This window comes from Physeter macrocephalus, chromosome 14, assembly GCF_002837175.3.
Source record: "Physeter macrocephalus isolate SW-GA chromosome 14, ASM283717v5, whole genome shotgun sequence".
In the NCBI taxonomy this organism is placed as follows: Eukaryota; Metazoa; Chordata; class Mammalia; order Artiodactyla; family Physeteridae; genus Physeter; species Physeter macrocephalus.
This window is the reverse complement of record NC_041227.1, coordinates 27,001,296-27,027,205: the sequence shown is the minus strand read 5'-3', so window position 1 is coordinate 27,027,205 and position 25,910 is coordinate 27,001,296. Positions and strand designations below refer to the sequence as shown.

General features: G+C 45.3%; 1 protein-coding gene across 1 annotated transcript in view; it reads right to left on the bottom strand.

Annotated features, from left to right (window-relative positions):
* The window catches only part of TGM6 (transglutaminase 6), a 64,322-nt gene that overhangs the window by 6,428 nt on the left and 31,984 nt on the right, over positions 1-25,910 (bottom strand). Inside the window, 10 exon segments of the mRNA XM_024117124.2 lie at positions 2,539-2,875; positions 15,357-15,415; positions 15,418-15,606; positions 15,685-15,788; positions 19,226-19,388; positions 19,920-20,097; positions 21,494-21,622; positions 22,891-22,971; positions 22,973-23,011; positions 23,802-24,058. Coding sequence (XP_023972892.2) covers positions 2,539-2,875; positions 15,357-15,415; positions 15,418-15,606; positions 15,685-15,788; positions 19,226-19,388; positions 19,920-20,097; positions 21,494-21,622; positions 22,891-22,971; positions 22,973-23,011; positions 23,802-24,058 — 1,536 coding nt within the window.

Sequence of the window (25,910 nt, the reverse complement as noted above, 5' to 3'; positions counted from 1 at the left end):
ACATTTAAGGTAATTATCGATATGTATGTTCCTATGACCATTTTCTTAATTGTTATGGGTTTGTTTTTGTAGGTCCTTTTCTTCTCTTCTGTGTCCCACTTACAGAAGTTCCTTTATTGCTTGTTGTAGAGCTGGTTTGGTGGTGCTGAATTCTCTCAGCTTTTGCTTGTCTGTAAAGCTTTTGATTTCTCTGTCAAATCTGAATGAGATCTTTGCCGGGTAGAGTAATCTTGGTTGTAGTTTCTTCCCTTTCATCACTTTAAATATATCATGCCACTCCCTTCTGGCTTGTAGAGTTTCTGCTGAGGAATCAGCTCTTCCACTCATGGGAGTTCCCTTGTATATTACTTGTCATTTTTCTCTTGTTGTTTTCAATAATATTTCTTTGTCTTTTTTTGCCAATTTGATTACTATGTGTCTTGGCGTGTTTCTCCTTGGGTTTATCCTGCCTGGGACTCTCTGTGTTTCCTGGACTTGGGTGGCTATTCCTTTCCCATGTTAGGGAAGTGTTTGACTATAATCTCTTCAAATATTTTCGTCTCTTATCCGTTCTTCTGCCTCAGTTATTCTGCTATTGTTTCCTTCTAGTGCATTTTTCATTTCAGTTATTGTATCGTTCATCTCTGTTTGTTTGTTCTTTAATTTTCTAGGTATTTGTTCTTTAATTCTTCTAGGTCTTTGTTAAACATTTCTTGCATCTTCTCAATCTTTGCCTCCATTCTTTTTCCGAGGTCCTGGATCATCTTCACTACCATTATTCTGAATTCTTTTTCTGGAAGGTTGGCTATATCCACTTCATTCAGTTGTTTTACTGGGGTTTTATTTGTTCCTTCATCTGGTACATAGCCCTCTGTTTTTTCATCTTGTCTATCTTTCTGTGAATGTGGTTTTTGTTCCACAGGCTGCGGATTGTAGTTCTTCTTGCTTTTGCTGTCTGCCCTCTGGTGGATGAGGCTATCTAAGAGGCTTGTACAAGTTTCCTGATGGGAGGGACTGGTGGTGGGTAGAGCTGGGTGTTGCTCTAGTGAGCAGAGCTCAGTAAAACTTTAATCTGCTTCTCTGCTGATGGGTGGGGCTGGGTTACCTCCTTGTTGGTTGTTTGGCCTGAAACAACCCAACACTGGAGCCTACCTGGCTCTTTGGTGGGGCTAATGGTGGACTCTGGGAGGGCTCATGCCAAGGAGTACTTCCCTCATGTTCTTCTGCCAGTGTCCTTGTCCTCACGGTGAGCCACAGCCACCCCCCGCCTCTGCAGGAGACCCTCCAACACTAGCAGGTAGGTCTGGTTCAGTCTCTTATGGGGTCACTGCTCCTTCCCCTTCATCCCGATGCTACCACTACTTTGTGTGTGCCCTCCAAGAGTGGAGTCTCTGTTTCCCCTAGTCCTATCAAAGTTCTGCAATCAAATCTCACTAGGCTTCAAAGCCTGATTCTCTAGGATTTCCTCCTCCCGTTGCCGGACCCCCAGGTTGGGAAGCCTGATGTGGGGCTCAGTACCTTCACTTCAGTGGGTGGACTTCTGTGGTATATGTGTTCTCCAGCTTGTGAATCACCCACTCAGCAGTTACAGATTTGATTTTATTGTGATTGCTCCCCTCTTACTGTCTCACTGTGGCTTCTCCTTTGTCTTTGGATGTGGGGTATGTTTTTTGGTGAGTTTCAGTGTCTTCCTGTCGATGTTGTTCAGCAGTTAGTTGTGATTCCGGTGCTTTCACAGGAAGGAGTGAGCACACATCCATCTATTCTGCCATCTTGCTCCTGCTTTCCCCTACATAGCTGTATTACTTTTAATATGAAAAAAGCCAGGAGAAAGTGTATATTAACATTTCCTTGTGAAGTCTTATTTTGTGATTTAGATTTTGTGAAAAATAAGTGACAGAAAAGCAAAAAATGTGTGACACCTCCTTCACATATTTTCATATGCTGTCAAAACACACAAGGTTTCACTTAGCTGAAACTGGTTCAGAGGAACAATGTCTTTGTTTAATCGAATCCTTCAGAATGTATGTGGTCGTGGGGCAGGGGAGAGAGAGAGAGAGGGACAGAGGAAGAATATGGGAGGAAAGGGGAGGGGAGAGGCTTGAGGGTGGTTATGGGTTGTAGCTGATGCCTGCAGAATTCTTGGGACAGGGCCTGGCACATGTAGGCACTTAATAAACATCTCTTACTGGTCCATTCCTCTCACACCAAATACCTGGAGCCAGATGAGCTCTGAAATTTGTTGGATTTTAGAAAGGTAACACAGGGCATATTCCACATACTATGAAATGCTCCCAGCAGGTATTTATTCAGTGTGTAAGTATTCATACTAAGTGGGATCACCTGACCATTATATGTTTGCCACTGGATGATTGTGTATTTTTATTACTATCTTCATTATTCAGCCCCTCTGAACCTCAGTTTTCTCATCTCCAAATGCTCAGAAATATCCCTTTCTTTCCTGGAAATGAATGTAGGATGCTGGGAAGTATGCCCCCAACCCCAACCCTCCTGGAAAAGGAGCTGGGCCAACCAGGTCCCACCCAGCTGTGGTGTTATTATCTTCTTCTGGCCTCAGCTTCACTGCATGGGATTCGTGCAGGATCTCTGCCACCAGCCTGCGGGTGTAAAGGATGGTAGCGCCGCTCATGTTGACTTGGACCCGCTGGACCCGGGAGGTGAGGTTAGCCAAGAAAAGGACCAGCCTCAGGTCATGGCCCAGCACCGACAGCTCCAGCACCTTGAACTTTCCAGTGATGCTGGGCTTAGTGGCAGGCTCCAGGAGGTCATCATGCCAGAGACCATGGCTGCCCACACTGTGGACCTGGGTCCTCCTTCCAGAGGCTTCCACTCTTAACAGCTTCTTCATGGTCTTGCTGTACACCTGTCTCTCCTTCTGGGATCATGCAGGGCATCGGACATCATGAGACAGGCATTCTCTCCTCTACCACCTGTCCCAGGGCCAGCTCGTCTCATTTTCCGTTTTCTCTAGGCAAAACGACCACTCCATCCCCACTTTAATTTACCATGGCTGTCGGAGGTCTCAAATTGGAAGCTCAAGAGCCATATGCAGACCTCATCCATATGCATTGTGTTTGATTCTTGACTATTTAAATAAAATTTTAATCAGTTGCCAACAACTTCAGGTTAGTAAATTTCACATAGCATTAGAGATTTGTAGCCCCTCTGATAGCTGGATCTTAAGTCTCATATGATAATGATAGCTGACACTTTTGTAGACTTGCTATATGCCAGGCACTGTAGTTCTAGGTGATACACACACATATGTACACACACACACACACACACACACACACATATATATATATTTTTTTCGCCCAGGAGGAAGGTACTATATTATCATCCCCATTTTACAGATAAGAAACCCAAGGTACAGAGAAGTAAAGCAACTTGTAAGGGAGTTGGAATTTGAACCCAGGCAGTCTGGCTCCAACTTCCATGTTCTTAATCATGCTCCCTTCCCACTCTCTACATGGTAGTCATGGTCTAGAGCTGAGTAAGGAGTGCTCTCTTTGGAAGGGAGTGTACTTGCTGGTTCTCCATGGTCTCCACCTGTAATTCTCCCGCTGGCCTGCTGCACTCACGGCATGCCATCTGCAAGCTCCTGAAGACACGTGAGTTTAGGAACCCTGATCACTCACTTACCCTGTTGCTAGCACAGACCTCTCTCTCTCTTTTTTGATCTCCAGATCAATACACAACCTGACAGCCCCCACCTCACCCCCAGGATGTTCCATAGGTGCCTCCACCCCAACCAAGCATGCCATCTTCTGCCTGGCAGCATTCCCCATTTCAACAAACAGCTCCACCATTCACCCACCGTTCACCCAATGTACAAACTGGAAACTGGATGTGTCCTTGACTCTTCCCTCATCTTTACCACTCACAGCTGATCAGACAGCAAGTTCTGCTAAGCATCCTCGTTGATCTCTGGAATCTGCCCCCTTCTCCCATCATTATTTTCCCCTCAAACCACTGTACAAAACGTCTCACCATCAGATCAGTTTGCCACTAGGTGACTGTGGACCTTTTTTTACTATTATCATTACCCAGTCCCTCCAAGTCTCAGTGTCCCATCTATGAAGTGAGGACAAGAGGTGCAAAAGCTAGGCCCCAAGCACAGTGCTCAATAATGCCCCTCCCTTCCTGAGGACGTGGGCTGCATGCCCACTCTAGTCCTTTTTCCACCCTGATCCTTCCAAGATCCAACTCTGATAGTTCTGATTCCCTCCTTGAACCCTATGCTGTGCTCCTTATCAAACGTTCCCCAGGTACCTCTCTACTGTGTGACCTGGGCTTGAAGGGACACATGTGGACCTAAAGGTTCTTTAACATGTCATGTTTTATTATTAAAATGTTTGTGAATTGTTCATTCTATTCCATAATGTACTCATAATATATTTTTACTAAGAAAATGTTTCATTTCCCTGCCAAAACTTCTAAAGTCAGTTTCTCAGGGAGGGCTTCTCTGGCCACCTGATTTTTAAATACAGCTTTATTCAGATATACGTTAATTCCATAACAAGCAATCCACCGGTGTAAAGGTTACAAGCCAATGTTTTTTAGTACATTCACAGAGTCGTGCACCCATCACCACAATCTAATTTCAAAACAATTTCTGTCACCCCAAAGAAACTCTGTAACCATTAGCAGTCACTTCCCGTTCCTCCCTTCCCCACCCCTAGCCCTAGGTAACTGTTAATTTAATTTCTAATTTGCCTATTCTGGGCATTTCATATAAAGAGAATCATACAATGTGTGGTCCTTTGCGACTGGCTTTTTTTCACTTAACATAATATTTTTAGGGTTCATCCATGTTGTAGCATACATCGGTACTTGATTCCTTTTTATTGCTGAATAATACTCCATTGTATGGACAGACCACATTTTATTTATCCACTGATGGATGTTACGGTTGCTTCCACTCTAGGTATTTTGAATAATGTTGCTATGAATGTTCATGTACAAGTTTTTGGGTGGATGTTTGTTTTCATTTCTTTTGGGTGTATACCTAGAAGTGCATCTGCTAGGTTGTTATGTTAACTCTGTGTTTAACGTTGTGAGGAAGTGTCAAACTGTTTTCCAAGGTGCTTGCACCATTTTATATTCCCACCAGCAATGTACGAGTGTTCCAGTTGCTCCACAATCTCACCAACTCTTATTGTCTGTCTTTTTGATTATAGCAGTTCTAGTGGATATGAAGTGGTATGTTGTTGTGGTTTTGATTTGCATTTCCCTGATGATTAATGATGCCAAGCACCTTTTCATGTTTATTGGTCATTTGTATATTGTCCTTGGAGAAAGGTCTTTCAAATCCTTTGTCCATTTAAAAATTGGGTTATTTATCTATTTATTATTGAGCTATAAGAATTATTTATATATTATGGATACAAGTCCCTTATTAGATACATGATTTGCAAATATTTTCTGTTCTGTGGGCTTCTTTCTTGATGGTATCATTTGTAGTACAAGTTTTTAATTTTGATGAAGTCTGATTTATCAAGTTTTTCTTCTGTCATTTATGCTCTTGATGTCATATCCAAAAAGGTTCTGTTTAACTCAAGCTCATGAAGATTAACTCCTGTTTTCTTCTAAAAGCTTGTAATTTTAGCTCTTTGATATAGGTCAATGATCCATTTGAGTTAATTTTGGGGTACTGTGTGATGTAGGAGGCCCATTTTATTCTGTGCATGTGGATAATTAGTGGTCCCAGCACCATCTGTTGAAAAGACTATTCTCATTCTTTCCCCACTGAATTGTCTTGGCACCCTTGTCAAAATCAATTAAACATAATTTTAAGAGTTTATTTCTGGACTCCTGATTCTATTTCATTGATCTATATGTCCATTCTTATGCCAGTATCACACTATCTGGGTTATTGTATATTTATAGTAAGTTTTGAATTTGGGAAGTTTGAGCCCTCCAACTTTGTTCTTCTTTTCCAAGATTGTTTTGGCTATTCTGGGTCCCTTGAATTTCCAAGTGAATTTTAGGAACAGCTTGTCAATTTTGGAAAAAACTTAGCTGGAACTTAATAGGGGTTTCATGGATTCTGTAGGTCAATTTTGGGACATTACCACCTTAGAAAAATAATCTTTCAATCCATGAAAATGGGATGTCTTTCCATTTATTGAAGTCTTTAATTTCTTTCAACAATGTTTTGTAGTTTTCAGTGTACTAGTCTTGCTCTTCTTTTGTTAAATTTATTGTTACGTATTTTATTATTTTTGATGCTATTGTAAATGGATTTGTTTTCTTAATTTCATTTTCAGATTATACATTGCTAGTGTCCTGAAATACAACTAATTTTTAAAAATTGATCGTGTGTTCTACAATTTTTCTGAACTCATTTATTGTCTCTAATAACTTTTAGTGGATTCCTTAGGATTTTATATATACAAGATCATATCATGTGCAAACAGAGATAGTTTTACCTCTTCCTTGCAAATCTGGAAATTTTTCTATTTCTTTACTTTCCCTCCCTCCCTCCCCTCCTCCCTTCCTTCCCTTTCTTTCTTTTACTTTAGTTTTTCTTCTTTTTATTTTTTAAAAAATTATGGTAAAATATACATAATATAAAATTTACCATCTTAACCATTTTTAAGTGTGCACTTCAGTGGCATTAGGTATATTCCTATTGTTGTGCTATCTTCACCATCATCCATTTCCAGAACTCTTTTCATCTTGCAAAACTGAAACTCTGTGTTCATTAAACAATAACTTCCCATCCCTCCTCTCCCAGCCACTGGCATCCACCATTCTACTTCTTGTCTTTAAGAATTTCACTACTCTAGATACCGCATACAAGTGGAATTGTATGGCATTTGTCCATGTGGGACTGGCTTATTTCATTAGCATCATGCCTTCAAAGCTTCATCCATTTGTAGCATGTGTCAGAATTTCCTTCCTTTTTAAGGTTGAATAATATTCCATTGTATGTATATACAGCATTTTGTTTATCCATTCATCTCTTGATGGACACTTGGGTTGCTTCCATGTTTTTTTAGCTATTGTGAATAATGCTGCTATGAACATGGGTGTAATATCTCTTCAAGTCCCTGTTTTCAGTTCTTTTGGGTATATATTCAGAAGTGGAATTGCTGGATCATCTGATAATTATATTTTTAATATTATGAAGAACTCCAATACTGTTTTCCACAGTGGCTGCACCATTTAAAAATCCCAGCAACAGTGCACGTGTTCTAATTTCTCCACATCCTTATCAACAATTGTGCTTTTCTTACTTTCTTCTTCCCTCTCCTCCTCCGTCCCTTTCTTCCTTTCCTCTTTCTTTCCTTCCTGACTTCTTTCCTTCTGTGATAGTAGCCACCCTAATGGGTATGAGGTGGTATCTCATTGTGGTTTTCATTTTCATTTTCATAATGATCAGTGATGTGAGCATCTTTTCATGTGCTTATTGGCCATTTGTATCCCCTGTTTGGAGAAATGTCTATTCAATCTTTTGCCCATTTTTTTGGCTTTTTTTTTTTTTTTTTTTTTGCTGTTGAGTGTTTAGAGTTGTCTATATATTCTGGATATTAACCTCTTTTCAGATATGTGATTTGAAAATATTTCCTTCTATTCTACAGGTTTCCTCTGTTGATAATGTCACAAAAGTTTGATGAGGTCCAATTTGTCTTTCTTTTTTAACCTTTGCCGTTGGTGTCATATCCAAGAAATCACTGCCAAATTCAATGTCATGAAGATTTTCTCCTATGTTTCCTGTTAAGAGTTTTATAGTTTTAGGTCTTACATTTATGTCTTTGATCCACTTTGAGTTAATTTTTGTGTATGGTGTAAGGTAAGGGTTCAACTTCATTCTTTTACATGTTGATATCCAGTTTTCCCAACACTGCTGAAAAGATCTTTATTTTTTTCTTGACTAATTTCCTTGGCTAATACTTCCATCACAATGTTGAACAAAATGGCAATGGTGTACAACATTGTCTTTTCCTCATCTTAGGGGGAAAGCATTCAATCTTTTACCATTAAATATGATGTTAACCTGTAGAAGACTTTTATCAGGCTAAGTTCACTTCTATCCTTAATTTGTTGAGCATTTTTATCATGAAGGTGTGTTGGATATTGTTAAATATTTTTCTGCATCTATTGAGATGATCATGTGGTTTTTGTCTGGTTTTTCTATTGATATGGTGAATTACATTAATTAGTTTTCAATGTTAAACCCACCTTGCATTCCTGTAATAAACCCTTGGTCATGGCATATAATCCTTTTTATGTGTTGCTGGATTCACTTTGCTAGTATTTTTGTTGACAATTTTTGCTTCTATGTTCATAAGGGATATTGATCTCTAGTTTTCTTTTCTTGTGGTGTCATTATTTGGTTTTGCTATCAGGATACTACTAACCTCATAGAACCAATTGGGAAATGTTCCCTCCTATTTTTGGGGGAGGAGTTTGTGAAGAATTGGTATTAATTCTTCTTTTAATGCTTGGTAGAATTCACCAGTGACATCATATAGGCCTGGTCTTTTCTTTGTAGGAAGTTTTAAATTACTACTTCAATCTCTTTACTTATTATAAATCTATTCAGATTTTCTAATTCTTCCTGAGGCAGTTTTGGTAATTCTTAGAGGAATTTGTCCATTTTATCTAAAGTTATCTAATATGTTGGTAAATAGTTGTTCATTCTGTATCCTAATGAACTGTTTTATTCACAACTCTTCTGACACCAGAAGTGTGGGAGTTTTCCACACCAACCAACTCTCCAACTCTCTGATCACCACCTGGCTGTCCTGCATTTGAATTCAATCCAGACACTAACTACCTGGAGTTAATGTCAGATTCCACAGATTTAAAGGCTCAGTCCAAGACTGCCCGCAGTTCAGACACCAGTCACAAGTATTGGGTGCCCAAGTTACCTACACTTCTGTTTGACTTGGTTACAAATTGGGGGTTACCATGACGGTCCCAGCTCCAGGTTCAGTAATTTGCTAGAGCAGTTCACAGAACAGAAAAACAGTTTAGTTACTATTACCAATTTATATTAAAGGATATAACCTAGGAATAGCCAAATAGAAGAGATAAACAGAAGAAACACAGGGCAAGGTAGAGGGAGGGGGGAGGTAGCATGGAGCTTCCATGCCCTTTTTGGGAGGGTAACCCTCTTAGCCCCTGGATGTGTTCGCCAACCTGGTAGCTCTCTGCACCAGGTGTTTAGGGGGTTTTATGGCAGTTTAATTATATAGGCATGATTGATTAAATTATTGGCCATTGGCATTTAACTCAATCTCCTGTCCCTTTCCCATCCCCAGAGGTTGAGGTGAAGTGTAAAGTTCTAATCTTCTAAGCATGGTTTTGGCCTTTTTGGTAACCAGCCCCATCCTGAGCTACCTGGGGACCCCCAGCCACCTGTCATCTCATTTCCATACAAAAGACACTCATCACTCCAGAGATTCCAAGGGTTTTTAGGAGCCATGCCCAGGAACTGGGGACAAAGACCAATTAGTTATTTTTTTGCCACACCTCTTATAATTTTTTTGTAAGGTTGGTAGTGATGTCCTCTCTGACCTTAGTAATATGAGTCTTCTCTCTGTCTAGCTAAAGATTTGTCAGTTTTGTTGATCTTTTAAAAAAACCAACTTTTGGTTTTATTGATTTTCTTCATTGTTTTTTATTTATTTCCGCTCTAATCTTTCTTATTTCCTCTTTCTGTTTTCTTTGGGTTTTATTTGCTCTACTTTTTCTAGTTTCTACTTTTTCTAGTTTCTTAAGGTGGAAGGTTAGGTTATTTACTTGAGATCCCTCTTCTTTAATATAGGTATTTACAGCTATAAGGTTCCCTCTAGGTACTGCTTTACCTCGCCTCATAAATTTTGGCATATTGTGTTTTCATTTACTTTCATCTCAAAATATTTTCTAATTTCACTGTGATTTCTTCTTTGACCCACTGATTATTTAGGTGTATGTATTGCTTAATTTCCACATATTTGTGAATTCCCCAAATTCCTTTCTGATTTTGATTTCTAAGCTTATTCCATTGTGATCAGAGAATATATTTTGTATGATTTCAATCCTTTAAAATTTCTAAGGTTTGTTTTATGGATGAGCATATGGTCAATTCTGGATTATGTTCTATTTGGACTTGCCAAGAATTTGTATTCTGCTGCTATTGGATGGGTCTTCTATAGATATCTGTTAGTGATCACCTGATTTTAATGACAAATGTTCACTTCCTCCCAATCTGTTCCTAAACTCCTTCTCTGCTTTATTTTCCCCCAGAATACTTATCACTGTCTGAGATACTATTTATTTTACTTTTTCTTAACTTCTAACTGCCCCACTAGAATGTTAGCCCCTTTAAGGCAAGGGTCATATATGTTTTGCTCTCTGCATACCTGGCACACAGCAGATGTTCAATAAATATATATCAAGATAGAGAAATGTGAAAATGTGCCTCATGTATCTCATAACATAAGCCAGTCTTACAATCAATAAAGCAAGGCCCTCCGACATACGGATCAAAGTCCTTAGGCATTCAAAGCCCATTATGTGCTATCAGCCTGCATTCATACGAATCCATATTGTGCATCACTATGTGGTAGATACTGAAACAGGAGCTGGAGATATAGCAGAAGACAAAATAGTCAGGTTTCCAGCCATACCAGAACTCACAGTCAAGTTGGTGGGGAAAGAATAAAGATTCAAGCAAATATCAGATTGTGATATGTACTTAGAAGGAAGCCAGTAGGGTCCTGAGACCCCTCATCAGGCAGACTTGGGATGAAGTCAGCAGGACCTTCCCAGGCAGAGAAAGCACCCTGTGCAAAGTCCTTTAGGTATAAAAGAGCCTCCAATGACCCTTTCACACTTGCTATTGCCTGAAAAAGCTGTGCCTTCCTCCATGCTGTTCCCTTGGCCATTTTGTACCTTGGCAGGCGGACAGCAACACGCTGTGCTGGGACTGTCTGCTTTCCTGTTCATCTTGTCCACTCTCCTACCTGGCATTTGGGGGGACCCACTAAATGCAAGAAGGAAGGGAGGGAGAAGGGCACAGCAGAGAAGTGTAGAAAGAGACAGACAGCAGAGTAACAGAGAGGGAGAGAGAGGGTGGAAGGGGAGTTCGCTGGGGTCTGGTCACTGGGTCTCTGTGGATCAGCCTCTCAGCTCCAGCCCCACAGCCACTGGATGTGCTGTCCTCTGCCTGGCTGGCTGGCCGGGCCCTGATCAGCAGGTGCTTGGTCTTCCCCACCTCACAGGCTGTAGTAGGCAGAATAGTGTCCCCCTAAATGGTATGTCCAAGTCCTAACCCCTGGTACCTGTGAATATAACCTTATTTGGAAATAGGGCCTTTGTAGATTAATTAAGTATCCTGGGATAAGATCACCCTGGATTTATGGTGGGACCTAAAGTCAATGATTGATGTCATTGTAAGAGAAAGGAAATGGAGATTTGAGGCACATAGGAAGAAAGAAGGCCATGTGGAGGCAGAAACTGGAGTGATGCAGCCACAAGCCAAAGAATGCAGGGGCCATCAGCAGCTGGAAGAATCAAGGAAGGATTCTCCCCTAGAGCCTTTGGAGGGAGTATGGCCCTGCTAAACCTTGAATTTGAACTTCTGGCCTCTAGAACTGCAAGAGAATAACTTTCTGATGGTTTAAGCTGCTACATTTGTGGTAATTTGTTATGGAATCCCTAAGAAGCTAACAGGCAGGCCCAGAGGCAGATGGCTGAACTGCCAACCTGGCTCCCCTGCAAACCCCTGGCACCAGCCTCTGACTAAGATCTTGCCTCTGTATTCAGTGCCTCTGCCTGAAGGTTAGCGGGGGAAGCTGCCTTCCTCCACTCTACTCTGAAGCCTGTTGCAGAAAGCCCACCTGAATCTGAGGACGGCCACTGCGTTTTTTGTACACAGTTTCCTTTGCTTGGAAGGCTGGTTCCTCTTTGCTCAGCATCCAGGCTGACTCAGGGGTAGCGGCAAAACACATTGTCCCCAAGGGCTCTGAATCTGCTCTATCATGTATCCTGCTTCGGTGGATGGAGCAAGCAGACAGGCCCTGTCATTTCATCCACAGGAATGGGATACCCGTGGCTTGTATGAACAGCATTGCTTACAGTGAATCTGGAATCAAGATGCATACGGTCCTCTCCTGGAATGCCTTCCCAACCCTTCATCTCCTGGCTAAATCTACTCCCTTCAGGATCCCTTCCCATGGGATGTTCTTCTTGCCCTCTCCTCCCTGGCTGGTTAGCAACCTGTCCTCTGTGCTTCCTCAGCCTTCTGGCCTCCCCAACACAGGACAGCTGATCACCCTGTACCATCCTGATGCTGTCTGCTCACCAGATGGTGAATCCTCTGGGCACTTCTCTTTCTCCCCTGCCTCTAAATCATGCCTGACACTTAGGGGTGTTATATTTCTTGAGCACATAAAAGAACCTGGCATGGCACATGGCACATTGTGGGCACTCATGGAAGAGAGGAGCAGTCTAGCAGAGTGGCGAGGCAGAGGCTCTGAGATTACACAGAGGCTCTGGTTAGCATTCCAGCTCTTCTAGGTTTTGGAAACTTGGGGAAGTTACTTAACCTTCCTATGCTTCAACTTGCTTCCTGCCTCTAAATCATGCCTGACACTTAGGGGTGTTATATTTCTTGAGCACATAAAAGAACCTGGCATGGCACATGGCACATTGTGGGCACTCATGGAAGAGAGGAGCAGTCTAGCAGAGTGGCGAGGCAGAGGCTCTGAGATTACACAGAGGCTCTGGTTAGCATTCCAGCTCTTCTAGGTTTTGGAAACTTGGGGAAGTTACTTAACCTTCCTATGTAAGATGGGGTTTTTATGAATATTAAATGAAATAATGTGCAGACATTGCTTATCACCATGCTTAACAATATTTAGATGCTATTATTATTATTAACCTAGGTGTAAAATCACTTGCCCCACGGTGGGCAATTAACAGTAGATAATATTATAATTAGATAGTGCAGCCAAGCGTAAAGGAAGAGCATGGGCTCCAGAGCCAGACTCGCTACTCACTGGCTGTGTCCCTTCACTGAGTCCACTTCCCTCTGTGTACCTCTGCTTTTTCCTCTATCAAATAAATGTTATACCAGCGTCTACCTTAGAAGCTTGTGGGAACTGCTTTATAAGCATTTGTTAAATAATAGAATTAAATAACATGTGAACACGGCCAGCCCACAGTGGGACTCAGTAGTGGTGACTACTGTTATTGGCATCTTGTAACAGGATGTTGATTTCTCATGTGGCCATGGCTAAAGCTTAGGATAAGAGACCTCAAAGATCCTGTATTCTAAGTTTTAGAAACTCCCAGCCGATGGGACCAGGCATCAACATGAAGGACTTAGGAGAGAAGCAGCAGTTTGGAAGAGGCCTTACCACCTACCACCCCTCACTGCCCACCCTGAGACAGTGAGGAAGAGAAGGTCATCAACGTCAAGGGCCATGTTCCTAGAGAAGGAACTGGGGGAATGTGTGTGTGTGTGTGTGTGTGTGTGTGTTGGGGGGTGTTTGAAAGAATCAATGTTAAAGTTTAGGGGTGCCTGCAGGAAGGAGCTGGCCGGTAAAGACTGGCAGAGTGCCTACAGGAAGGGGAAGATGGCATTTCATCCTTGTGGGAGGTCTGCTTATTGAGCCGTGTGTTCCCTGAGCACAGAGGAGAGAACTGAAGGGAGATGGCAGGTGAGTAACAGCCCATCAAGAACTCTCCCCACCAGCTTTGGAGGGGTCACAGCATCTAGATGAGTGTGGGGGCCACAGCCTTGCAAACCTCCTCCAGAATCTGGGGACAAAAACTTCCATGCATCAGAGGGAAGCTGTGTGACTGCCAGTGGGGTGGGAGGGGCTCCACTGCAAGAGGGGGGCAATGTCTCAAGAAATCAGCAGTGCCTGGGGACAGCACAGGAGTGAGTCCCAAGGCAGCAGGCTGTAACGGAGCCACCACCTGTCCTCCCTGAGCTACGGAATAACTAGGGCAGCAGCACCCGCCTGCCTTAGGGCACTGAATCCTCGCTCCCTGACGTCAAAGGCATTTCCACTCTTCTCTCCTCCTCCTTCTTGGCCTAACACACCAGAAGACTTAGACCGGTGTTCTCAACATTGGCTGCACATTGGAATCGCCTGGGGAGCTTTTAAAAGTCCTGATGGCTGGGCCACACCCTCTAGAGACCGCAATTCACTTAGTCAGGGTGCAGTCAGGGCTGTTGTGGTAGATTAAAATGGCCATAATACTTTCTTTGCAAGTCTTCCTATTAAGATGTAGAGTGTACTTCCTGCCCCTTCAATCTGGGGTGGTGTTTGTTGCTTGACCAACAGAAAGTGGCAAAAGTAACATAGTAAGTTCTGAGTGAGGCCTTGAGAGACCTTGCAGCTTTCATTCTTACCTGCTGAGCATGTTGCTGCCACGTGGACAAGCCAGCGCTGGCTACTGGAGCGTGAGAGGCCCAGCCAGCCCAGCAGTCCCATCTGAGGCCCCAGATAAATTTGAGATCCCAGCAGACACCACGTGGAGCAGACGAGCCATCTCAGCTGAGCACAGCCCACATAGCTGACTCACAGAATCCTGAGCAAAAAGTAATTGTTGTTCAATCTGTGCCCCCGGTGACTCCAGTGCGTTGCAAACCACCACCCTAGAGGGTAAACTGCGGGGGCGGGAGGCAGCCAGAGCTGGTGCCCCTCCATTACAGCAAACTTCTGGGGTCACCGCTCCAGTTCATCCTCAGAGGAGGGGAGGAGACTAGCTCTGATTCAAGTTTGAACTTGAAGTCTTGATTACCCAAATAACATTCCTTTAACAAGCAGGAATAGCTGAAAATGTGTGATCAGATCACAGCATTGTTAAGGGACCTGTTATTTAGGGGGAAAGGGTGACTTTTTATAGCTAGAGGCAGTGACCAGAAAAAATACATGTTTTGTTTTTGTACCCCCAACACGTACAGGCTCTTCAGTAAACCAGTGACCGTTAATTAGTGACCATGGCTTAGGCCTTGGCAGATGATAAGCAGGAGCTGCTATTATTATTATTATTTTGCGTGGGGCCTACTGCTATGTATCCTAGGTGTTCAATAAATAATACCTGTTACTAACATCACTATTATTAGTAATTATTGTTATCACATGTGAGCATACCTGATACAGTACCTGGAACATATATGTTAAAGGAAATGTATCTATTGATATTGTTAGATGTGGGAAATCTACTTGCAAACAGAGGAAGCTGTTAATGTAAGCTAAAAGGACTTGGCTCAATCTCAGAGACAGTATTGAAGGAGGCTATCACCACCACATCATATGGGAAAGGGCCCGGCCCCAGGGCGGCCCGCGGTTGTCCCTCTGCAGCAGCCGGGTCACTGGGGAGGTTGATGGAGGCCGCTATACGCCCTTACCTTCCGGATACTTGTAGAGGCTGGTGATGTCCACGCGGGAGTCGCTGCCTTAGTGCTGAGGCACCTCCCGATCTTCTTAGTACTTAGTGTCTGAGGACACACGCGCCCGGCTTCATCCTCATTCCAGAGCCAGGTGACGTAGTCCGCGTTGACCTCCGCAAACACAGAAGGCCCGTCGTGGGCCAGGTGCACGTCGCCCTCGCGGATGCCGGTGACCGAGGCCGGGCCGCACTGGAACACGCCTGCGCAGGAGGGGTGGGCGTGAGCAGCTCAAGGGGAGCAAAAGCGGGGGTCTGGGACCCGCCCTGCTAAGCCCGTACGTTCGCTCTCCTCCCTGGGGGTGGCATCCAGGACCTGCCAACCATTGTAAGAGGGGCCCAGGTCCTGCCGGACAAACCAGCTCTCATTCCAGACATGGAAATTCCTGCCACAGAGAGAGGATGGGGCAGGGTGGCCTCCGGTGAGCTGAGAGGCGTCCCCGGAGAGGGAAAGTTCCTGCTGCCAGCCAGGCCCTGGGCCCTGCTCTGTGGCTGAATTTTGTGAACCGTTCATCAACTGTACTGATAGAGCACCTAGCATTCATATAGGTACAGGCAGACCTTTTTTCATTGCACTTCACTTATTGCACTTTGTAGATATTGCGTTTTTTACACACTGAGAGTTTATGGCAACCCTTCCTCAAGGAAGTCTATCTGCCCTGTTTTCCCAATAGCATTTGCTCGCTTCATGTCTCTCTGTGTCACATTTTGGTAACTCTTGCAATATTTCAAACGTTTTCATTATTATTGTATTTGTTATAGTGATCTGTGATGAGTGATCTTTGATGTTACTAGTACAACGTGCTGAAGGCTCAAATGATAGCATTTAGCAATGAAGTATTTAAAAATTAAGGTATGTACATTGTTTTTTAGACATATGCTATTGCATGCTTAATAAACTATAGTATAATGTAAACATAACTTTTATATGCTCTTTTGGATTAAAAAATTCATGTGACTCACTTTACTGTGATATTTGCTTTATTGAAGGGGTCTGGAACTGAACCGGCACTATCTCCGAGGTCCACCTGTATGTATAAATATACAGTGTGTGTATGTATATATACCTATATATCTATATCTATATATCTAGAACTTGTTGTTCAAGGTCCAGAAATACAACAGCAAATAAGATGGAAGATCCTTGTTCTTGTGCAGCTTACATTCTAACAAAGGAGAAAGATAAGGAGACAGGCAAAATTAAGTAAGCAGATAAATAAAACAATAAAGTAACAATAAATAATAATAAATAAACAAATAAATAAAACAATAAAGTAATAATAAATGCTGTGAAGAAAGAGAGGAGCTTGAGTTAGGGAATAACTGCTGGAGACCTACTCTAGGTAAATGACATCTAAGATGAGACTTAAAGTGGAAAGAATTACCCATAGGAAGAGTGAAAGGAACAGTGTTCCAGACAGAAGGAACAGCATGTGCAAAGGCTCTTGAGACAAGAAAAAACTTAGTGTGTTCAAGGAACAGAAAGTATATCTCTGGCCTACGGCAAGCACGGGGGTAGGTAGGTTTCATATTTTGCAGAGTTCTGTAGGCCTTGGTTTAGGCTTTAAGTCTCTTATGTTAAAGATGAGAATATGAGATTAGGAAAAGTGACATCATTTGCACAAGGTCACACAGTAAAGAAGCAGCAGAGAGAAATGCTTCTTGGCCTGGGCTGGTGTCTTTACTCTGGCCTCCAAACTCTTCTTTGGGAAAATATTGTGAAAAGCATTTGGGGGTGAAAGGGAGAACATGGATGACCTGTATAGCGACAGAGATCCCCCAAACAAAAAGAAGGGTCTGTCCGTTCTGCATAAAGAGAAGAATGCAATTTTTTTTGGAGCTCCCGTATCCACAAGGCTTCCATGAATAACCTTGTCCGAATGTCTTTTCATACATGTGCAAGTTGCCAAGAAAAGCCGACTTTCTAAAGAGCAGGGGAATAGTGAAGAGCACATAGTACAGAAGGAAACACAGCCAGCCTCAGCAGCCCTCTTCTTAAGAATGTCCTTCAGCCACCCCCAGGGGAACATGCCCAGGACCCCTTCCCCCCAAGCTGATGTCCAGCCTCAGACCATCTCTCTGCCTCTCTTCTCCCCTTTCCTTCTCCTCTTTTTGGTTTTCCAAAAGCCTTGTTTGTAAAGGCAAATATTTGGTCCAGCCATGTGAGGTGGTTAGATAAACAATGGTTTTGCTGTACAGTTGAAAGGCAGGACAGGTTTGTAACTTCTCTTCCACTCACTAGCTGTGTGGCCTTAGACAAGTTACTTAACCTCTCTGTGCCTTGGTTTCCTCCTCTACAAAATAGAGCTAATAATACTAGCTTGCTCACAAGGTTGTTTGGAGGAATGAATTAGTACACAGGTACACCTTGGAGATATTGTGGATTAGGTTCCAGACCACTACATGTGGATAAAATGTGGATACAGCAATAAAGCAAGTCACACAAACTTTTTGGTTTCCCAGTGCATATAAAAGTTATGCTTACAGTATGCTGTAATCTATTAAGTGTGCAATAGCATTACGTCTAAAAAATCAATGTACATACTTTAATGAAGCTGTTGGAAAAATGAGGCCAATAGACTTGCTTGCCACAAGGTTGCCACAAACCTTCAATTTGTAAAAAAATGCAATGTCTGTGAAGCATAATAAAAAGAAGAGTAATAAAATGAGGTCAGCCTGCATGTGCAGCACAACTGGGCCTGGCATAGACGAGGTGCTCACTGGGCACGGTGTTACTAATTTTAAAACACTATAAAAAATAAGGGGACTTCCCTGGTGGTGCATTGGTTAAGAACCCACCTGCCAATGCAGGGGACACAGGTTCGAGCCCTGGTGGAGGAAGATCCCACATGCCACGGAGCAGCTAAGCCTGTGCACCACAACTACTGAGCCTGTGCTCTAGAGCCCGCGAGCCACAACTACTGAGCCCGTGCGCCACAACTACTGAAGCCCGCGCGTCTAGAGCCTGTGCTCTGCAAAAAGAGAAGCCACCTCAATGAGAAGCCCGCGCACCACAACGGAGTAGTCCCCGCTCGCCACAACTAGAGAAAGCCCGCGCGCAGCAACGAAGACCCAACGCAACCAAAAATAAAATAAATAAATAAATAATTAATTTAGAAAAAAAAGAAAGGAAACCTTGTATGTACCGATATGGAATTGTTCCATGTAGAGCCAAATGAACAGTTTACATTATGCTGCCGATATTAAGTGAGGGAAAGTGGGGGTGTGTGGGGATTGTGCATATGTGTGCCCCTGGGGCAGGGCTTCTCTCTGGTGTTGTGTCCAGAAGGAGGATGGGGAAGCTGGCAATGGAGAGAGGGAGACTTACACTGTAGCCCATTCTGTACCTTTTGAATATTAAAGCACAGGAATGTATCTCCTACTTTAAAAAATCAAATCAAAATGAATTTTGTAAAGCTTTGTGCCAAGAGTTTTGTTTGAGCTGAGAAAGGAGCTTGTTTCCCACCTGAGACACAGCTCAGTGCACAGGCAGCTGACAGAGAGCAGGAGCCAGCCACAGAGGTGACTCTGCAGGGGCGGGTCTTGGCCCCACCTGCAAGTCACAGGTGTCTAGGGGAGGGCTCATAGCCCTGAAGAGCAGAGAGCCGGGGGTACAAGGCTGTCAAATCCTGAGCCCCCCCTCTTGGCTTCTGAGTCATGTGTCCAAAGACCCCTGTATCTCAGAAGAGGAGTCACCCTGCTCGGGACCACCCCCTCTGCTGGGCACCTGTCACCCCTTCCAGAACTGGCTCAGACTCAGTGGAGCTGGGCTCCATCTGGGAGGGCCTCAGGGCGCCCCGGGAGCCAGAGGCTGAGGACCCACCACGTGCTGTCCTCCATCAAGTCCTCCAGCGTCTGCCCGAAGGAGTCCACATGCTTGCCCACACTCAGGTTCCTGCCCATGTCATGCGCCAAGTTAAATTTGGACACAACCCGTGTCGCAATCCCCAAGCACCCAAGGAGTGAAGAGCAGGATGCTTGCAAGACTCCAGGACAGGCCGGGACCCCAGACTCAGGGAGGGGTGGTGTGGCCTCACCTAGCAGGCCGCCTGCCTCAGGTCTGGCCACAGCCCCTTCCCTGTCTTTGCCGGGTCCGACTCTCGTCTCCACTCTGAGAAACACCTCCATCTCCTGTACATTCTCTCAGGGGACTTCTAGAGTCACCACCACCACCACCCCCCATTTGAATAGATGGGCTCTGAGGCTGGCAGGACCTTGGAAGCCATATAATAACCCTATAATAGCCATAATAGCCTGTAGGGACTGAGGACCCAGGACCACAAGACTCACTCAAGGGCACTCAATGGGCTCGTGAGGTGGGACTCCTGTAAAATAAAAGACCAAAAGTCACATAAAAGAGGGATCTGGTTTCTCTCTTCATTACCCAGACTTCTATTTCCCCATCACTAATAAAGAAAGATTTTTTTGTGGTGGGGGGGAGGGATGCCTATGCAAATATATGGAAACAAATGCAAACTGAGCTGACTAGGGGTTGGGGAACTTCTTTCCCAGGGTACCTGTACACATGACTCCAGCGAAGACCCAGCACTGGCCGTATCTGACTGGCTTGAACCTGCCCTTGAACGACTTGTGCAGAATGGCCACGCTGCCACGCCAGTGCAGTGGGCTGGTGCCGCCACCGTACTTGCCCTGCCACCGGCCTTGTACCACGCCCTGGTCGTTGTTGCTGTTCACCTGGGCAGAGGAGGCCAAAAGTCCACCACCAGGCAGGGCTTCCCTCTTCAGGAACTTTGCCATCATAAAATCATCTCCAACTTTGGGCCACCCAGGTACCATTTATCATTTTCAGTTACCTTCCATTGGGATGCTCTATTGCTGAAAATCATATTCAGTTTTAGAGCATTTCCTGTTTTAAGTAATCTGTTTTTGGGGACTGTTGGTGGTAATGATAGTTATAGAGACCCTTAACATTCATTAAATGTTTACCGTGTGCCAGACACTATTCTAAGGGCTTAGCACACACTATATTAATCTTTTAAGTCTATGATATAGGTTCTATTATTTCCTTTTTTTTTCAGATGAGGAAACTGAGATTCATAGAGGTTAGGGAACTTGCTCAAATAGCACAGCAAGTTAGCAAAAGGGGTTCAGGAGTTCAGGACTTTGACTTGGGAGCCTGTACCGCTATCCCACAGGGTTGTACCACTCTACTGTTTGGGTCTGGTCACTGCTTTTGATTCTCTGTGCTCCAACATCTCTCTGAAGTCTTCAGGAATTGAGAGTATCAAATATGAGAAAAACAGCTTTGCCCATTTTTGGAATCACAGTTACCCACCCACTGATCTTAACACCTACTTGTTATAGAGAGAGCTAGTAGGCCCTCTGGCTACCTTCTGAGGAGGAAGCACTGGCATGTAACAGATTAAAGATGGCACTCTTCTCACAGCGAGGTGGTTCTGTGTACCCTCTCCCTGAATCTGGGTTGGCCTGTGACTGCTTTGATTAATGACCATGGTGGAAGTGATGCTGTGTCTGTTTCCAGGCCCAGGCTTTATGAGACTGGCAGCTTCCACTTAATTTTAGAATAATCACTTGGGGAGAAGCCAGCTGCCTTGTCTGATTACCCTGAGACTGCCATGCCGTGAGGAAGCCCAACCTAGCCATGTGGAAAGGCTGCATGGAGACACAGAACGATGACTGGCCAGACCCAGCTCTTCCAACCATCCCAGCCCAGGGGCCAGACATGAGAGTGAGCAAGCCACCTGGGCATTCCACTTCCAGCAGACACAGCATGGATGAGAACCAAGGAAACACTGACTGCTGGAACCAATGCCCTAGATATATGGTCCTATCAAACCATCCCAGACATCTGCAGCCATTCAGACACACCCAGCTGAAGCAGCTTGGAACAGAGGTGTTCTGTCCTCACGGTGCCCTGACCAAGACCCTGATTTGCAGAGTTTTCAGCATAGTAAATGGCCGTTTTATACCACTGAGTTTTGGGGTGATTTGTTATGCAGCAATAGAGAATTAAAACAAGAGGTGCTGGGAAAAATCTTAGGGTGTGGCCCTGGAGTTGGCCCGGGGATCCACAAGGGAGTGTGCATGCAGGGATAGTGGGGCTCCTTACCATGGCGCTGATGGCTCCAGTGACGTAGATGGGGTCGTGGCGGTGGGACACTTCGGTGGCTGGGTCATCTTGGTGACTAGGGCTTCGGTCCAGGATGCAGAAGCAGATGTTCAGGATGTCCTCCTCAAACTGTCTCCAGAGAGGCTGCTCTTAGAGGCCAGAGCCACACCTACACTTCAGACCCTCTCACGACCCTCCCCTAGTCAGTCACTTGTATTGTGCAGGGAGTTTGCCTACCCCCCTGCCCACCCTTCCACCCCCCTCCAGGGACACAACAGAGCACACCCAAGTCTCAAAAACCCTCTTTCAAAGAGTCACTGGAAACCAGAAGCTCAGCCTTAATCACCTCCCTCCCCTGTTCAGTAGGCCCATGGCTCCCCACGAACCACAGTAAAGTTCATGATAAACTGGGACTCTGGAGCCACATCGACCCCACTGGTTTACATAATGTTTTCAAATGACTTAGTTGACAACATTTAAAAACTGGGGGATTTTCACATACAAATTAAGATTTCTGGTCTTTGAAAATTGGGAAGGTCTGGGAACCCTGGGCTCACTTTCCTATGTGGCAATAAGAAGTGGGTGCTGAGATGGGGTTACCCTTAGATGGACCTTAACCCCTTTGGTATATCATCCCTGCCCAACCCCTGAGGCCCAGATGCTTTCAACCCCCAGCTCCTCAGCCTGACAGTCAAGGCTCTCGCCTTGCCCGGAGCCCGGGCAGACAGAGCTCCTCTACAGAACCTCCGCTACTCTCTGGCTCCCCTCCTCCACTGCTCTGTCTGCCCTTCCCTCTGCCTGTCCAGATCCTGCCCGACTTTGGGGGCTCCACCTCAATATCATGAAGCCTTCCGCAATCCCTGAGGTGGAGTTTCCCTTCATGCTCTTCGGAACTCCCTTTGCTCCCATCTCTACCTTTCCGACCGCCTCCGCCCCCTCCCACAACATCGCACCTTGTATTGTAGCTACTTATCTAAGCCAGTGGCTCTCAAAGTGTGGTTCCAGGCCAGCGACGGCAGCAGCACCTGGTAACTTGTTAGAAATACAGACTCTCAGGCCCCACCTCAGACCTAGTGAATCAGCAACTTGGGGGGTTGGGGCCCAGTCACGTGTGTGTTTTAACGAGCCCTCGGTGGCCTTCTGGTGCACACTCAAGATTGAGAGCCCCTGGTCTAAGCTATTTATTTGTATCCAATGTACCACCCCTTCCCAAGGACCCAGCACAACTAGTAGTAGAGACTGGAGAAGTGGACTTGGTCTAAGAGTCAGCCCAGCTTGTCCCTCCTGGGAAGAAGAGGGCAGACAGAAGGCTCCTGTGCTGACTTTTCTCATGTCCCCAGACCTCCGTCTGTCTCTTATGCCTCTCAGTCCCCCTTCTGGCCTGGGCCCCTGGAGACTTGCCCAAATTTCCAGGCTTGGGCTCGGATGTGCTTCTCCACTCCTCGGAAGATGATCCCGCTGTCATTGAGCACGTACGTACTCCTGTCTCTTTTCCTCTGTGGCCAGAAACACATCATCCTCTGAAAGGCAGTGGTCGGGCCTGGCGTGGGCAGGGACTCTGGCCTCACTGGCCTGGGGAAAGGGATACACCAGGGCTCAGCTGCAGGATGGCGCCTAGAGGCTGCTGGGGCAGGAGAGGTCAAGAGGGGCTTGCTGGCTCCCAGTCTGCCTCCCGGCCAAGCCCTACTCCACCTAGCCAGTCTTTCCCCAGGCAGGGACCACTCCCAACCCAACCCCAGATGGAGGGAATTTAGAAGTCCTGATGCTTTCGAGTGACCTGACTTAATGACAATGGAAGTCTCATATTTCTTAAACATTAATAAGAATACTGATCCAGGCTACTGCTTACTGACTTACCCCTTAATAAGAATACTGACCCCAGTACTCCTTAAGATGTGCCTTGCATATTACAAACATTAGCTCTATGGTTTCTCACCATAACACTAAGTGGTAGGCACTGTTATTCCCATATTACAGGTGAGGAAACTGAGACTCAGAGGGAAGCAACTTAGCAAAGCTGGGACTAAACCAAGGCTGTCTGGTGGCTGAAACCTGGCTCTTACCCAATCCTAGGCCTCTCCTGCCATTAGGCCCCCTCCTTGCCCACTGGCCTCCGTACACCAGAACCCACTAATACCTGTCCCTCTGTCACGGCAGGTTTGGAACATCTGCTACCAGCTTCCTCTGTCCCGTGCCTGTCTCCTCCTGGGCCAGCTCTTGCCAAGCTCTTGGCATTCACCTCCCTGTCCCTAACTTGCCTCCCAGGGCTTCCTGAAGGACAGCTTCCAGGAAAACCTCAGCCTTGGACTCAGGAGCTCCTATCTGGGCACCATGGGTTGAAAAGCAGAACAAACTCACCCAGCTTCTGGTTACTGTGTTTGCGGCGAGAGGAAACCTTGGTGCTCAGCTGGTAGCAGCCAATGACAGCATCGGGAGGGTTGGTGAGGCTGATGGTCATGGTGTTCTCCATCCGAGCCTCCTTCACTGCCATCCAGGCATTGCTCTCCTCCAGCTCCGATGTCTGGAACACAGCTTTGGTGCAGAGGGCCTCAGAAGCCTGGGGTCCTGGCAGAGAGGAGAGGGAATCAGGAGACCCAGCCACCCCCAGAAAGCTCAGCTCTGGAGAAAGGGAAAAGCTACAGACCTGGAAGACCAACCCTCAGGCCCTGAGCTTCTGGGACACTGCTGTGGGGAAGGACCCGACCAAGATGCAAGAGGGCCAGCAGTAGAAAGGGGTCCACCTCAGCTGTCCTGACTTCCACCCACTTCCTGGATCAAGGAGGAAGTGAAAGCACTCTTTGAAACCAAAATGTGTCTTCTGTCTGATCAGCAAAGGAAAGCATGGGCTCCAAAAGTGCCTGATGAACTTCCATACCCTTCCAGAGCCCTGGATTTCTCGGTGTGCCTAGGATTCGAGAGTTGTCATCTCATCTGTCCCACTGCCTGCTGGCAGCACCTTCCAACCATCCCCAGAAAGCTGTCATCAAAAGCCTCCAGGAGCCTGAACGAAGATGGTGGAGTAGAAGGACGTGCTCTCACTCCCTCTAGCGAGAACACCAGAATCACAACTAGCGGCTGGGCAATCATCGACAGGAAGACACTGCAACTCACCAAAAAAGATACCCACAACCAAAGACAAACGAGAAGCCACAATGAGACGGTAGGAGGGGCGCAGTCACAGTAAAATCAAGTCCCATAACTGCTGGGTGGGTGACTCACAGACTGGAGAACACTTATACCATAGAAGTCCACCCACTGGAGTGAAGGTTCTGAGCCCCACATCAGGCTTCCCAACATGGGGGCCCGGCAACAGAGGGAGGAATTCCTAGAGAATCAGACTTTGAAGCCTAGTGGGTTTGATTGCAGGACTTCGACAGGACTGGGGGAAAGAGAGACTCCACTCTTGGAGGGCACACAAAAAGTAGTGTGCGCATCAGGACCCAGGAGAAGAGGCAGTGACCCCTGGGGAGACTGAACCAGACCTACCTGCTAGTGTTGGAGGGTCTCCTGCAGAGGCAGGGAGGGGCTGTGGCACACCGTGGGGACAAGGACACTGGCAGCAGAAGTTCTGGGAAGTACTCCTTGGCGTGAGCCCGCCCAGAGGCTGCCATTAGCCCCACCAAAGAGCCCAGGTAGGCTCCAGGGTTGGGTTGCCTCAGGCCAAACAACCAACAAGGAGGTAACCCAGCCCACCCATCAGCAGTCAAGCGGATTAAAGTTTTACTGAGCTCTGCCCAACAGAGCAACACCCAGCTCTACCCACCACAAATCCCTCCCATCAGGAAGCCTGCACAAGCCTCTTAGATAGCCTCATCCACCAGAGGACAGACAGCAGAAGCAAGAAGAACTACAATCCTGCAGCCTGTGGAACAAAAACCACATTCACAGAAAGATACACAAGATGAAAAGACAGAGGGCTATGTACCAGATGAAGTAACAAGATAAAACCCCAGGAAAACAACTCAATGAGGTAGAGATAAGCAACCTTCCAGAAAAAGAATTCAGAATAATGATAGTGAAGATGAACCAGGACCTCGGAAAAACAATGGAGGCAAAGATGGAGAAGATGCAAGAAATGTTTAACAAAGACCTAGAAGAATTAAAGAACAAACAGAGATGAACAATACAATAACTGAAATGAAAAATACACTAGAAGGAATCAATAGCAGAATAACTGAGGCAGAAGAACGGACAAGTGACCTGGAAGACAGAATGGAGGAATTCACTGCTGCAGAACAGAATAAAGAAAAAAGAATGAAAAGAAATTAAGACAGCCTAAGAGACCTCTGGGATAACATTAAATGCAACAAGGTTCGCATTATAGGGGTCCCAGAAGGAGAAGAGAGAGAGAAAGGACCTGAGAAAATATTTGAAGAGATTATAGTAGAAAATTTCCCTAACATGGGAAAGGAAATAG